Below are 17,121 nucleotides of genomic sequence, written 5' to 3' on the forward strand. Positions count from 1 at the left end.
AAAAATTTCAACATAAAAAGTAAAAATCATCAATCTGTCAACTACGTATTTAATTTTACGAGGATCCACATTCTTCAATTTTTCAAAAGTTTAATAATTTAAATCAATAATTTATAATTTGAATAAAATAATTTGAAAAATGCGCGCCTTTTCATTTTGTAAGCCTAGGGAGCAAAATTATAAGCTCAGAAATACAACACTGCCATCTTTATAAGTTCTTTTCCTTCGTGATAGCTAAAGGTTTGTCATGAATTTATTTATGTTCATCAATTAAATAATATTTAAATATTATTAACAGAGTTTTTAATAATTTAAAAACTCAATTAGCTGTGATTACTACATTGATCATTATTTTTCGCTATTTTTTGCAACGTGAACTCATGAGTAATATTGTTAACTGAGCTCCATGTGATATCTGTTTGACGTGACATCCCAAATTAACCTTTTTTTGTTTGTAAAATCTGAATTATTACTAATTATTTATTATTTCAGATGCCTTCCGTAACTTTGAAGGACGTTGACCAGCACAAATTTGTGCAAGCGTTTTCTGCATTTTTAAAAAAGTAAGTTTTAGAAAATATAACCTAGCTTTTAAGTTATTTTCCTACATTACCAACCTTGTGCTAAAAAATTCAGATTCGATTTTACAAAATTAAAAAATTATTTTTTTTTGAAGTTACAAAAAAAAACTGAATTGACAATTTTTTTTGTATACAAATTGAAATATTCAGAATAAACTAAAATTTTGTTTTATCAGCTGAATCAGAATTTTAAGACAAAAATCATTCACATGTGAACATATGCTGTTAACTAATAAATAATTATTTTAAAGGACCGGTAAATTGCGTGTGCCAGAATGTATGGATATCGTAAAGACGGGTCAGTTCAAAGAGTTGGCGCCTTATGATCCAGATTGGTATTACACACGTTGTGCGGCCATCGCTCGTCACATCTACATCCGCAGTCCCATTGGTGTTGGTGCAGTAGCAAAAATATTCGGTGGACGTAAACGTAATGGAACTCACCCCAGCCACTTTTGCAAATCTTCCGGTGGGATTGCACGTAGAGCTCTCCAAAGTTTGGAGCAGCTTAAACTAATTGAAAAAACACCAATGGGGGGTCGTAAACTCACCAGCCAAGGACGACGTGATTTAGATCGTATTGCTGCTCAAGTAAAAGCTAAATGCAAAAAGCAATTGAAGCTCCAAGAAACTCTCGTTCTTTAAGGATTGTATTTCAATAATAAAACTATCAAAATCTAAAAAATTGTTTTCTTAATTAAATATAATTTCGATTTTTTTTCTTTTGTATTAATTTTATGAAAATTAAGTTAGCCGACATTTAAAAATTTTTAGAAGTTTTTTTTATTGAAAAAGTTATTGCAAAAAAATAAAAAAAAAATTTCATTTGTAAAAAACTTGAAAAATTGTAAGTGAAAATTTTATAAAATATTTTTTTATTCTAATTTAATTATTGAAAAAAAATTATAAACGTCGGCTAACTCTAAATTGGTATTATATTAATTTTTAGTATCTTTTCTATCGGCAGTACTTTGAGGGTGGCTGATAAGAGATGGCGTTAGTATGATGCAGAGCTCGTTCTTATCAACTTAAGTTGCGGCATCTAGATGTGGACTATGCGCGTTAGTGAAATAAAAATCGAAACAGCAACGCCACACAACACAAAGAATATTCACGAAACGAAAAACATATACACGTTTATGTGAATGTGTGTATAGATTGAGTTCTGACAAAACTAAAGAAGCTAAAGCTAAACGGTACGCTGGTAGCAGTCTTTCGTGGATGGTTTACAGAAACTCACGATATAATACGTTGCAACTCAGATGTGTGTATACTATACAGTAGTGTGTGTTGTCTGTTAAAAACAGTTGAAAATTGTCTCGGCACCGACCGAGTCACACAAGTGTCGGTTTTATCATACACAATAGTCATCAGTGAGCTTTATAATACATAAAACCATAAAACCACTAGTCATCAATCGTATTTCATATAAAATAATCAGAACACAAATATATTCTCAATATACATTAATATTTTTAATAATAATAATATTAGTTATTATTGTCATAATAATGTATAGTATAAATTGTGTTGATGGATCCATTGTGATCCTTAAACAAAATTCCATAACATCGATTCATCGTTCGTAAGTTTTGTGACAATAAATAAATCTCAGAAGAATATTATATATTTTGTTAAATCCATAAAATAAACTGTCTCTTTAATTACGATTTAATTTTTTGGATTTAAGACTAACTAACTGAGTGCAAATAAGATGTTACGAAAATAATCACGAGCTCATGCTCAAAGCATGTGCTTCATCTAGACAGTAAGTGTTAATGTGATAGATGTTTTATGGATTTTATACGTACATATAAATATATCTATAAATGTGTACATATCAAAATGGTAATTATTAATGCATTCGTTGATATTGTTTAATTATAAATTTGTTTTATTTGTTTATTTATTTATTTATCTTTTTGTTTTTTGACGCAAGAGAAAAAGTGAGAGGCAAAGCGGGGGCGTAAAAAAACGAGAGGTGTGTTCTAGCCTCCACCTCCTTCTTCATCTTATTCGACTGTGATTCGCAAACTCATATTATATTATAATATTATACAATTGTGACAGTTTTGGTTTTATTGCTATCAATGTTACCGTTTATTTTGGTCCATAAATAATTGGAGCACAAGTAATAATTAAAATAACAAAATGCCTGGGTTAATTGCGGTGAGTGAATTTGTTGAGGAGACAAGGGAGGATTATAACTCACCAACCACCTCAACTTTTGTATCACGGATGCCACAATGCAGACAAACCATAACTGCACTTGAAGAAGTAAGTTTATGTTTTGATATTTATTTATTATAAATAATAATTATTATTAATATTGAGTGTTTTATTTATTTATTGAGAGGCAAGAGATTTGATACTGGAGACAAAAGGCTTGACATTCTGACGTGTACAATTTACTATCAAATCTCATCGATCTTATCGCTTCAATGATGTTAATTGTTGATATTTTACAGTAAAAATAATTTTTTAGATTTATTATTCATGCAAAAAAATAATCAACAGATGGAATTTTTATTAAAACAAGCGAAAAAACAAACATAAAATTTTATTCAGCGAACGAATTAGTTTAGATTTTAAAACAGTCTTGGAATGCGAATAAATAAGCAAAAAAAAAACAAAGATATAGATAACAATAATGATAAAAAGCAGTTATAAGAAATAGTGAAATAAAAAGTATGAAGAAAGAAAAAGAAATGAAAGAGAAGTGATCGAATTTCTGAGGATTCACAGCATAATATTTTTTTGTTTATTGTTCTAAACGAGGTTCAGAACACTCAACATTTTTTTACTTTCACAATCATGATTATTATTGTTATTTTATTTTAATTTAAATGACGTGACGATTGAGACGATATAGAGAAGGAATTAAACAAGGAAACCTTATCGTGTTAACGTCCGGTGCCTGTCCATTCTCCATTCAATCTTGTGATATTTCCGTACTTGCACCGGATATGACCCTATCATTTTTTATAATTTTTATTCGTTCACATTTTACGTGACCTTATAAATAAATTCTATAAATAATCAATTTTTAATTTCGTTAAAGTGACAGCTAAATAATTTATCATGCTCAAAAATGTGTTTTACACATACACACATATATACATACATATATATAAAATACACCCCATTAAAAGAATTTGGCGGGAGATTCTATTGTAAGCTGGCAGGGTGTTTTTTTTTCTTATGTGTTATTATTCATACGTCCGAGGGGCTTTTGGGATAGTTTAGTACCTACAGCTGTCGTTAAATTCCTCATACAATGTAATAGTGTAGACATGAATCTACATATATACATTTATATATACTATTGTAGATCTAGTCCACGTTTATATCCTCAGATGTCTCGCAAAAGTCTGAAATTCTAGTTTAAAATCAACTTGTATTTCTAAAATACATTCTCGGATATCTTTTATTTCTATTCATATTATTTTACGTTTTATATAACCAGTTCTATATAAATTTTATTATAAAAAAAAAACTCACATTACATTTATTTTTAATCAATTGTTACACAATTATTGATATTTTTCAATTAACAAAAGAGGTTGGTCCGGTGATAAAAAACGATACTTATCCCATGAACGGATGATTTACAAAAAAATTGTTTTATAATACTTTTCTCAGCTTATATAAAAATATCAATTACTAGAGAAAAAGTGAATAATGCTTTTGAAGAATAAAAAAAAATCGTTATATTGACTAGTCATAAAAATAAATGGGATTTAAAATCTTAAATATAAAATTAAACAGAGCTGACATGTAAAGCTGGATTTAATATTATATTATATTATTTGTATACATGTATTTATAACTGATGACTAATGTAATGAAAAATATGTACGTATTCTTAGACAATGTAATATTATTATATACGTATGTCACGCATTACATTACACATATCATAACATTAGAATGAATGGAATGGAAATGGAAATAGCAACAGCACTAAGTGAAGCGAAAAGACAACAGAGACGATACGGAGACTGGAAAGAAAAAAAAATAATAACATTAACTGATGATAAATAAAAGATAAGAAAATTATTTGAATAAAGTACACAGTGAAGATAAAATAAGAGTGCGTGGATATTACATGTTATCTTAAGAAATGATTAAAAATACAATAAAAACAGTGGATCAATGTCCTGGGGGGTCAGGGGGCGTGGAACTTGATGCTTCAAAGGGAGTGCCCTCACCTCTAAATAGGTCAAACAAAACCAATCTTACATGATATAATATATATATAAAAAATTATTTAACAATCTACACCCTTTTACACTTATCCATGCACAAAATACGCTTATTAGTTACCATGTTAGTCATCATCAGAAGGTGTGGTAAAGTAGAAAAAAAAAATTCATCAATACATGAAAATAATTTTTCTCTTATTTTTTTTATTTATATTTTAAAGTCTATGTATACGGTCACTCATAATCTTATGGATTGCTTGTATGCATACAATATGTAATGTTTAATAGCCTTATACCTGAGTTTGCCTCTACTCTGCTGATAAAGGTACCCAGTACAAATACATAGGTATAACAAGTTTAAAAAATAGTAAATAAAATGAAAAAGAGTCATAAATCAGAAGAAAAAACTAAAAGATAAAGAAGAAGCAGACAGACAGACACAACTCGGACATACAGCAACAACAACAACAACAACAACACAACTTGATGGCGAATTTATCGTAAGCATGTTCTTTGTAAATTACAACACGTAACCGTTGCAATATAAACGACCTACCAAGGCCGAAGCTCCAGGAATTCCTTCCACTCTCTGTGCTGCTGCTAGTTTATTATGTGTTGGGGTTTATATTCACTACCTTGTACTCGGATTTACTCGGTTTGCTCCGTTCTTCATCGCTTAAACTTGGATCACCTGCTTCTTCTTTTCTTCATCTTCTTATGGTACTTTATTCTCCACAATCATTCGCTGTATTTTTAATTCTCGACATTTTAATTATACTCGTTACGTAGCTGTAAATGGCAATTAAATCTTTAATTATAATGTGTTATAATGTGTATGAATAAAAAAAACTTTAAATATTTATATGAAAAAAAAAAAAAAAAAAAAATTAACATTATTACTTAATCGGAAGCAATTGTAAGGCAATCACATTTAATGTGTGTTTACGGCAAAAACAACTTTTTCCTCTTTCTTTCCTCTTCTTCTTTGTCCTAGGTCAGTGTCTTATGTATGTATTTTTTTAATGTAATGTATATAATAAGTATAAGTATAAGTATACAAACGGGCGATGGCATGGAAAACCGGAATGCTGATTTAAAAAAGATAAAATTATATTACTTTTTTTAATACACTAAAAAAAAGTAAAGGGAAGATGGATAAATTGGTATGACGGAGGCGTATGAGTCAACGTTCAATGAAAATATGTGTTTACATGTTGAGTATGATGATGGTAATAATAATGATAATTATTGTTACTATATGTATATATACAAAGAACAAATTCATGAGGGGTTGGATTTGTTTGGTTGGACAGGACAGTGCTGCAATTCTATTATAAAAGTACTCTCCACCTGTCCCACGTGCCTGAAATTACTTCCGCTTTTAATTCCTTCAATTAACACTTGCAAATAAACGATGACAATTAAATCATGGGATACTTGTGTATGTATGTATGTATATAGGTATGTGTGAGAGGAAAAGCGAATAGATTATGTCATGTGTTATTTAAAATTTAATAACTCCAAGAAAAAAAATCAGTGAAAAAACCAATGAAAAAATCAGTATTTATTTAAATTTTTTTTTTACTGTCCTTCATTGGTATGAGAGCAAGCCAATTAATAACTTTATATTCGGGGCAGTATTAAAATAAAACAATGATTGCCTTTGAACTTTTGTCTGCGGCAAATCTATTGTCAGTATATCATTAAGTCTTTCATCAATAAATTCATTAATTATTTTTATTATTATTATTGATTAATTAACTAATTTATATAATAATAGCTTTTGATGAACACCCAAATAGTAAAACGTATTTACCGTCCAGTAAGTTTTAATAATAATTATAATTAGTATAAATTAAATTGTTGTTATAATGACCTTGCGTGTACTGTGACTGTGTTTTTGATTAATGCCTGAATGAAAATCAAATTTTCATGTTTATTTATTATCATTTACCATTTAAATTGAAATTAAAATTTATTTTTTTTTTCTTTCAGACCCTGGACTTTGATCGTGAGGGTTTAACGAAACTGAAGAAGGCGATCAAAGCCATCCACAATTCCGGAAATGGTAAGAAGCTGATAAAAAAAAAAAAATAACTAAGAAGCTAAATAGAAACTGAAGACGGCTTAGTACTAAAAGTCGAGTGTAGTAGAAACCTTAGTACTTGCTAGGTGTTTTATTTGAGAAAGAACTTGACACGGGTCACGCGCCAAGTCTCATCATAACGTTCTCGACTTTAATAAAGCTTATGGATTATAATAATAGTTGTAGTGTTGTAATATAGCAACAGCAATATTGTACACTCGGTACAAAGTACATTGAGAAAGGCAGCAGTCAGCAACGGTAGACGGAATCGATTTCTCTGGCGCCTCTCGTTTCACTGCTGCTGCTATTTTTCTTACATTACTCCAGCTCAATGCCTTTAAACACAAGAATTAAATTTCTAGTCGATGACCTCTCTTCTCCACTAGATTTTAATTTATAATTATTTTTATCAATTCATGCAATTAATTAATTAATATTATTTGTATTTTTAGCGCACGTGGACAATGAAGTTTACTTGGGAAGAGCATTGGAAAAATTGGGAGATGCTGCACTTAAAGAACAAGAGCATGATATTGGTGCAGCTTTCTTTAAATTTGCCGTTGTTACAAAAGAACTCAGCGCATTAATGAAAACTCTTGTAAGTGTACACAATATTTAATTTATGAAACGTACAATTACGCTGCATTTATGTAAAACGCTTATAAAATTAATGGACACTGTGGATTGTACGAGTTGACAGTTGATAGTGATAAAAATGACTATGATTATGAGAAACGAGTTACAGCGACATTTGCAAAGCTTGATAGCTTAATAATTGGATGATGATTATGATAATGATTGTTTCAATTGTGTGATGGATCAATTAATGCGATACAACTCTCGAAGGCCGGCCCTCAAGCTCATTGGTATTACTCATTAGTCGCCCGGTGCAAATTCATCCTGTCTCGATGTATGTTGCCTTATTAGTCGCTGTGCGTTGTGTAACATCCTCGACACGTTTGCCACGCGTCATGATTTTTATTTTCTTCCTCCTTTATCTTATTGTTTACCTTGCAGAAATTTAATCGGTGTCTTTTTAAATTATAATTTTTAATTAAATATTTATTACTCTTTTTTTTATTGTTATTAATTTATTTTAAGGACTACGGGCGTGTAGAAAATATATCCTCAGAAAGGAATGCCCAAGTAAAAATAATTCATTTAAAAAGAGTTCTCTAGAAACAATACAGTCGGATGAAAAAGTTTTAAATATTAACGAAATCTTTGTGCTGATTTAAAATTATTGTTTTATTTTTTGTATTTCTAATACTTGTTATTGATTAACGATAATTTTTTTTTAGCCGGACCAATTCGACGGATTATTTTGTGAAAAATTTTTTTGTCAATGTTCTAAAACTTTTTATTAAATATTGATAAAAATTTTTTTTATTATAATTGAAAATAAAATAAAGCTGTCAACGGAATTGATTTTTTTCTGAAGTATGCGTACTTTACTGACGGCTTTTATCAGAAGCACATTCAACCTTTATTCTCCGATCATACCACACGTTTCGACAAGTAAAGCATCAAGGGGGAATCATGCTCGAGAGCATCTAACTTTAGAGGGGAAGACCATACAAAACTATATACTATACGTATATGTCCATAGTGGTCCTTCACTTTTTCTTTTTTTTTAATGCTTCTCTATCTATCTATTTAATATTTCTGGTCCTTTCTCTTTCTTATCCATTTATACGAGCAAGAAAATTGCTAACATAGCACACAGCATAGGATTATGAGTCATCGTGCTGTCAAGAGGGCTAGACAAAGTATCGAGGGTTATAGATTTGAGAACCAGAATAAGTACTAACCGGCTATAGATTAATGCAGACTATAGATATAATATCGTGTATATATAGCCTTATAAACTTACCAGACTAGACATCAAGACGCTATGATGTGATTCCTTCCTTATAAGATATTCCCCTCGGTACAACTCATCCGCGAAAACCCCACCTTTAATGTTGAATCACTTTCATCTTCATGCTTACCTTCATTTTCTTTTTCATTCTACATAATAGCTTTCATTATATATATAGTTATAATTTAAATAATAATAATAATAATAATAATAATAATAATGATGATGATGATGATGAAAAATGAAATAAAAATATATAATATATTATTTTTCAGATGCAGAATATAAATAATATTGTAATGTTTCCACTGGATTCAGTGCTGAAGGGCGACCTGCGAGGCGTCAAGGGCGACTTGAAGAGGCCTTTTGAAAAAGCCTGGAAGGACTATGAGGCCAAGTATGCAAAAATAGAAAAAGAAAAAAAACAACATGCTAAAGAAGCCGGTCTTATACGATCGGAAGTAACACCAGCTGAGATAGCTGATGAAATGGAAAAAGAACGTCGTTTATTTCAATTACAAATGTGTGAATATTTAATAAAAGTTAATGAAATAAAAACTAAAAAAGGGATTGAATTGCTGCAACATCTTGTCGAGTATTATCATGCTCAAACAAATTACTTTCAAGACGGCTTGAAGACTATTGAACATTTTGGATCTTACATTGCAGATTTGAGTGTTAAATTACAAAAGATAAGACAAACACAAGATGAAGAGCGAAGACGTTTAACTGAATTAAGAAGTCTCTTGAGGAGTTCTGGTTGTGATAAGGAAGTTAGTTTACCTTGTTAATTTATATTATTTCGTTTACATTATTATTACTGTGCAAATTCTTAAGTTAAACTTTTGTATTTATATATTTAATAAGTTACTTACTGAATTCTTAATAGTAATTTTAGTTTTTTAAATTTAAATTACCATTGTTTAATGTACACCGAAACAATTTAACAGTTGAATGCAAACGCCAGTGTGGGATACTCGCTTCATCAGCTGCAGGGCGACAAACAGCACGGAGTAACTCGTTCAGGCCATCTGTTAAAAAAGAGCGAGGGTAAAATGCGACGTGTTTGGCAAAAACGTCGTTGTGCTGTTCAAGCAGAAGGTTATCTTGATATTTGTCATGCTGATGAAAACAAACCTCCTACAAGAGTTAATTTATTAACATGTCAGATAAAATTGGTACCAGATGATAAACGTGGTTTTGATCTCATTAGTTGTAAGTTTATTTATCTAACATTATTCAAATTAAAATTACTACTATTGATAAATTTTGGTATTAAGATCAAATTTTTGATTACGTTCATTATTAAGCCAATTTTGTAATGTTTTTCTGGGCTAATTCCAACTTCTTCAGATATCTTGAAAATTAAATCAACATCATTATATTTTTGTCTAGTCTTGTCTGTATTTAATTTGATCTTTATACTCCGTTATTTTTTATTATTAACTTATTAAATTTTAATATGCAATAATAAGTTTATTATACATATCATTTTTCATAATTTATATACAAATTAATAATTATTTTGTTATTAGACAATAGAACATATCATTTCCAAGCAGAAGATGAAGCTGATCAACGTGCATGGATGTCAGTACTTGTTAACTGTAAAGAGCGAGCATTGCTGAAAGCATTTGATGCTAGTGGTAAAGCTGAAGCTGGTCAGGGTAATCCGAGTCTTGTTGAACTTCAGCAAGCTATTATACGATGTGTATTGCGATTAGATGGAAATGATAAATGTTGTGACTGTTCATCACAAAATGGTAATTTATTTTAATTAACAATTTTTTTAGTTTAAATTAAAAATAATTGTTTGTATAGTATTAATTAAACCGAATATATATGATAAGTAATGTTATTAAACCATTTAAATGTCTAGATGCAACGTGGTTGTCAACAAACTTTGGTATAATAGTATGCATCGAATGCAGTGGTATTCATCGGGATCTCGGTGTACATATATCAAGGATACAATCGTTAACTTTAGACAATGTTGGTACGTCACAATTGTTACTAGCACGTTTTATGACTAACCAAGCATTCAATGAAGTTATGGAAGCAACTTTAAATCATCATCATAAACCAACTCCAACGTCCACAATGTTAGTAATAATACAAGTAGTTTTAGTACAAGTACTTTACATTAACTTATTTTTCTAGTTTTATTCAATAGGTATAATACTCTATATTATGACATGTATATGTGTATATGTGATTGTATTTTATGTATAGGGAAGAGAGATACGAATTTATAAGGGCTAAATATGTCGATAAAAAATATGTATTGAGAACTTGTGAAGATGAACGAGATCTATTGTCTGATCTCGAGCATGCTGTTAACAATAAAGATCTTCAGCATTTACTCCAAGTTTATGGTGAAAAGGTTGACCTGGCAGCTCCATTACCTACTTCAGTAAGTAATTGGAATTATTTATTTTTAGACATTTTTTGTTATTTCAAGTATTGATGTGTAATTTGAAAATGTTTCAGGATGTCGGAGAAACGGCTTTGCATTTGGCAATTTTACGAGAAATAGGGGGTAATTGCCTCCATATAGTTGATTTTTTAATACAAAATATGCCGGTGGGTAATATAGACAAAATTACAAGTGAGGGTGAAACGGCACTACATCTTTCTGCAAGGCACGATCGAGCGGAAGCTATGAAATTGCTGTTGCGCGCTGGCGCAGATCCAACGCTACGTAACAAACAAGAAAAGACTCCGTTGGATATTGCCCAGGAAATGGGTCATCCAACTTGCAAAGAATTGGTAATTCATTAAAAATAAATTTTGAACTAAAAAAGAAGAAAAGAATCGCTTTTTTTGTTCAACTTCTTTTCCAATAATTGATATTGATTTGCTATAGAACACCAAAGTTTATGAATATATATGTATAATTGATTTTTTTTTTAATTATTTTAGCTAAGCCATGCATTGCAACGACAAAAAACATTGTTTGATAATGTTAATATTGATTGGAATCTATCACACGATGAAGGCTCGACTGACTTTTCTGATGATGAAACAATAATTGAAGATCGAGTATGTTTTATTTCTAATTTTTTTTTTAATTCAAGTTTTTCTTGTTTGTAAAATAAAATTGATAAATTTAAATATTTAGAATGGATGTTTAACGCCTGAAAAGAAATCACGAAGCAGACCACCTTCTTATGCCGGTGGAGGTGGATCTGGTCCAGGAGATTCTCCGATTACCCTTCGAAGTCGAAGTAGCACCTGTGACAGTTTTCAAAGTGGTTCCTCGCCAAATTCTATTACAAGTAGACAGCAAATGCCACCACCACCCCCTCCACAATCTAGAAAACCAGTCGTCAGTCAGTAAATTTGCTATTTCTCTGCTTTTAATTATTTTTAAAATTCATCTTGTTTACCAAAAATATTGTTTTTATTGTCAACAGTTCCCAGTCCAATGGGACCACCAGAGTACAGTCTAAATATTCATGGGTCACTAAAAAAACGTGTAGCACCACCTCCACCACCTGGAAACGGCGGGACAATGCTGACAGCTCATTATGGGACTTTACCATCATCAGCAAGTTTAGCGAGCTCTTCACACAGTAGAACAACCAGTGAGCCCATTCTTGCGGGCAACGCATTGCACAGTCTACCACATTCACTGAACACACTGAATAGTCTACATCACAAAAGATCACCCAGCAATGACTCATCAGTTAGCCACAGTATGTACTTTAGTTTTACATCTTCTTCTCCTCTCATATACTATTTATTACGTTCATTTTTTTTTGTTTTTTTTTTTTCCCCCTCCAATTTTGCACATTTTTCATGATCAATCTTACAGTTTTTTATTTTCTCTACACAGGCATGGATAAATCAAATACGTCGACGTTACAAAGGCCAAGGAATCCACCACCACCTGCACCTTCTGCCGGTAGCTCTGCAAGATTAAGTAATGGTCGTAGCAGTGAATCCCTTAGTTCAATGTGTTCTGAGCATGGAATAGGTAATCCTATACCTCCACCCCGGAAGGTAAGCTTTAGTTAGTTTTGTTTTGTTTTTTAATTTTTTTTTTCTCATCATTTTTTTGATACGAAAGTTGATTAAGGTGGCTGGAATAAATTTAATGATGGAAACTTTTATTTATGTTCTTATCTGCAGGAAATTAAGTAAATTTATTGACTAACAAATGTCACGTAGTTTTTCTATTGCGTTTATTTATTTATTATTTATCAATAACGATAATAATAAATATTAACACCAATTTACTATGCTTGAGCACTTTTAACATTTCATACTAATAAAATAAATCATTTTTATTAAATACATCACTCATTAATTTAAAAATTAGTCAGCTTTTTTTTATCAATTAAATTCAATCATAATTATTTAATTTCGAGTTTTATCATCATTTTTAAATTTATTGTAAATGTAGAAATTCTAATTCCATCGAATATTTTCATTTCATGAATCATGTAACCCAAAAATAATACATGTAAAAAAATAAATGTGTGATTTGAAAGATTTAGAACAAAAAACGCGGATTAAAAATTAGATAAAAAATTACGGGAAAGTATATTTTTTTTTAATTAACATTAATTTTTATTGCAACTATAACATTTTTTATAATTCTAAATATTTATTAGTTTAAATCATTTGCAATAAAATACAGATAATAAAACTAACTACGCTGTTCTCGCAGTTGTTTGTTAATAACATACAATAATGCATCTTGAAGATTAAATTTCATATATCAGTTTACTAAACGTGTAAGTCATTATCGACAAACGGTTTTAAAGCATTAGATTTATACATACCATCTGTTATATATTACGCTGATTAATAATAACGTCCACCGAAGATATCTTTAGATAATTGCAGGGCACGGAAGTGGGATAAAACCTCCGATGCCAAATTATTGTGATGTTTATAAAGACAGCATGTTTTTTTTGGTGATATCCAAACGTATATTATATAGTGGGTTTATGGTTTGTTATTAACCATTGTTGGTACAGCGAAGGGACCGATCCAGACTTGAAAGCTACGCCGAGGAGCCCTCATCTTTGCTCCCCAATTTGAACCTGGTAAACATTTTGCACGGCACCCTATCCGCATGGCCATTTGTGCATTGCATCTATGTGTGGTCACTCATTCATTTCCATTCAGTAGTCTTTTCATATTTTATTTTATTTTATTTCAGTTTTTTCATATATTCAAATAAAATATTAATACATCATAATCACGATTATACTTCACATCATTCAAAAAATATTTAATGAGTAAATAATTGAGTTTTTAAGTCGGTTTTAAAAAAATTGAAAAATAAAAATTAGAAATTGATTTTTGTTTGAAAAATTAAATATAAAATCTCACATTTCGACAAATATTGACTTAAAAATAATTGATTATTTCAGTTCTTCGAAATTTGAATTTTTTATTTATAAAAAAAAAAAAAAAAATTTGGTAAATTTAAAAATTAAAAAATTAATTGTTACATTTTTATTTTTTTATTTGATTTTCCAAAGAATTGAAATAACGATTGTTTTTAAATCATATATCAGTGGATTTATGAAATTTTATAATTAAAAAAAAAAAAAAAAAAAAAAAAAATTGATGTGCTGACAGATTTTAAAAATAATAAGCATGAGTTTGTTGTTGAAGAACAGAGCAGGATTGGATATAATTTTCACAAATGTCTTATCTGTAGATGAAAATTTTAATTAAAAAAAAAATTTTCAAATAAGTTAACTGATAACTAGAACTAATCTTTGAATATTGTTTGATTTTTGAAATAGCCAATGATATCAAGTTTAAATGGATTGCGACGATGTCGAGCGCTCTATGATTGTGATGCTGATAACGAAGACGAACTTTCATTTCGAGAGGGTGAAGTGATAATAGTCACCAATGAGCAAACTGACGATGACAATTGGATGGAAGGTGCGCTGGAGCGGGCACCCGAACGACGTGGAATGTTCCCTATAAGTTTTGTTCATATGCTTCAAGACTAACATTCAGTTAGTTTAAATTCATTAGTGGGTATTGCTAACTCAACGAATAATACCAGCATTGTAAGCTTTAAGCAACAGCAACATAATTGGTCAGACAATGAAGATAATTAAAACTACACACTAGCTATTATTAAATGCTTGTAAATTCAAAATATTTTTCTTTTTTAATTATTCGTAATGATTTTATACTTTTATCAATTTTTTTTCTTTACCGCAATTTCGCGTTATGATCCATGTGATTTATTTAAATATATCATATATATTTATGATTTTTATCATTTAATTTTTAATCAATGATCGAAAAATATCTATATATCAAATCTGTTAAATTATCTTCATTTTCTTGACAAATTAGATGAAAAAATGAAAAATGACTTTAATAAATATTTTTGAAAAAAAAAAAAAAAAAAAAAGAAAATGATTAAAAATCTGAAAAAAAGTAATTAAAGGAGAATAACTAAATTTGATGTTGGCTTTCAAATCAATCTAAAAATAAGATATATAATAAATATTGCTCGTTAAATGAACATAAAATGATTTAAAAATTAAATAAATCTATAGAGTCATTGCATAAGACAAATTAAAAGTATTATTAGAAAAAAAAAATATTTATATATATAACTATATTAATACCGAAGAAAAATGTAATAAAATGAGAATATTTAATTTTTTTTATTTGCCATATGTCTAGTTTATATAGATAAAAAAACAGCAGCATGTATTAATTAAATTTTAGTCATTAGATTCTTTATTCAATGTAGATAATTATTATTATTATCATTTATTATTATTATTAATAATGTTGTAATCACGTAAAATGTAAATCGTTAAGTACTCAAACTGATACATAATGACTTACGAAAGACCAAAGAAAATTCGATTAATTTTTATTAATCAACTGGTATGGGTTTCGTGATAATTAATCTGTAAATATATTGATTGTATATATATATTTACTCATTAAATGAGCGTTACTAACACGATAAACTATGATTATTTTGAATATTTTTCTTTTATTCAAGACAAAAAGAAAAATAACTAGAATATGCAATTAAATGTTAGATTATTTATTAATTAGTAATATTAGCTGTTTAAACAGCAATCACATGTCATTTTTAAAATAAATGTCATTATTATAGTTATAATATTATATAATAATGATAATATTTTTAATATTTTAATTAAGTATTTGCAAAACAATTTTATTTTATTTTAAATCGAAATCGCCTGAGTATTTAATACAGCATCGACGTTTATTATATTGTCAAAAAAAAGTTAATTTATTTAATAATTATACTGTAAACATTTCAATTTATTATATTGTCTCAATAATAATGTATTTAATTGAATGAACTCATAGTTTATTTGAACTAATAACAGTAAACTGAATTGAATAAATCAAATGGCATAATTTGTATACTCTATATTTATTATATTCTGTATTAATAATTAACATAGGTCAGTCACCGTTAAAATTATGCACAGTATAAATCTTTTGAAAAATAATAAATTTAAAAAAAATATAAATGGATTATTATAAAATTGAAATAAAATAAAAATTGTTTAGGAAAATATTTATATAATTGTGTTGATTATTTACCTTATATTTTGATACAGATATAATTAAAAGTGTTAGATTAAAATAGAAAAGAATTTTTATTTTTGAAAACAGAAATTTATGGTTTGAGAACAATTATTGACATAAATAAATAAACAAGTGATTGTATTTTTAATTGCGTATGAAAAATTTATTTATTGAAAAGTGGTTTTTATTTTCACACTACACACTAGTGTACTTTCGTCTATTAATTATTATTTTTATTATTATTGTTAATAGTATTGTTATAATTATAATTATTAATATTATTATTAAACCTCATAACAGTACAAAAATTGCGTTTTTACAAGTTATCTGGCTTACATTATTAACATAATAAATCCCAGTTAGCAAATTTTTTATCAGAGGAGCCCGCTTTTCGAATAAAAAGTTTTGCAGAATATAATTTCGGGCATACGATATAAAATTAAATCTATGTTTGTTAAAAAGAGATCCATTGTCCATCTAGGATTATTTATTTTCTAAAATAAAAATCAATACAACAAACTTGCTATCTGGGTTTCAAAGACACCTTTCAGCCAAACTCTCGTAATAATTAATTATAATAAAATATTTTTTTTTTTAATTTTACGATGAGTAAACAAACAAATTATCCACACTCATACACACACACACAAGCACTTTAAAAATGATGCACGAGTGTTTGGCTAAGCTAATTTATTATTATTTAAAATTTCTTGGTGTCTCATTTCATGATTTAAAAATAAACATACACATATTAGAAAAAAATTCTAGTAAGACTGTATTTTTTTTTTATACTTAGTTTAACAATCAACCGATGCCTCA

General features: G+C 28.7%; 2 protein-coding genes across 4 annotated transcripts; both read left to right on the plus strand.

Moving 5' to 3' along the window:
• Positions 1-181: 181 nt before the first annotated feature.
• Positions 182-1,266, plus strand: LOC123264267 (40S ribosomal protein S19-like). Its single transcript, XM_044727472.1, has 3 exons — positions 182-240; positions 493-563; positions 833-1,266. Exons 2-3 carry the CDS (start codon positions 493-495, stop codon positions 1,224-1,226), a joined length of 465 nt encoding a protein of 154 aa, XP_044583407.1. The 5' UTR covers positions 182-240; the 3' UTR covers positions 1,227-1,266.
• Positions 1,267-1,715: 449 nt separating this feature from the next.
• Positions 1,716-14,866, plus strand: LOC123262695 (arfGAP with SH3 domain, ANK repeat and PH domain-containing protein). 3 transcript variants are annotated; one of them, XM_044725036.1, is made up of 16 exons: positions 1,716-2,429; positions 2,521-2,858; positions 6,782-6,854; positions 7,325-7,470; positions 9,009-9,506; positions 9,684-9,948; positions 10,269-10,496; positions 10,613-10,835; positions 10,966-11,146; positions 11,224-11,502; positions 11,656-11,775; positions 11,855-12,065; positions 12,150-12,431; positions 12,572-12,738; positions 13,722-13,790; positions 14,502-14,866. In XM_044725036.1, the coding sequence occupies exons 2-16, from the start codon at positions 2,733-2,735 to the stop codon at positions 14,715-14,717; spliced, it is 3,084 nt and encodes a 1,027-aa protein (XP_044580971.1). In that variant the 5' UTR covers positions 1,716-2,429; positions 2,521-2,732; the 3' UTR covers positions 14,718-14,866. The 3 variants fall into 3 exon arrangements, with proteins under 3 accessions (XP_044580971.1, XP_044580973.1, XP_044580972.1); XM_044725038.1 differs by lacking the exon at positions 13,722-13,790 and having other exon boundaries at positions 1,718-2,429; XM_044725037.1 differs by lacking the exon at positions 1,716-2,429 and having other exon boundaries at positions 2,438-2,858.
• The last annotated feature ends 2,255 nt before the right edge of the window (positions 14,867-17,121 follow it).

This window comes from Cotesia glomerata, linkage group LG4 (assembly GCF_020080835.1).
Source record: "Cotesia glomerata isolate CgM1 linkage group LG4, MPM_Cglom_v2.3, whole genome shotgun sequence".
Lineage (NCBI taxonomy): Eukaryota > Metazoa > Arthropoda > Insecta > Hymenoptera > Braconidae > Cotesia > Cotesia glomerata.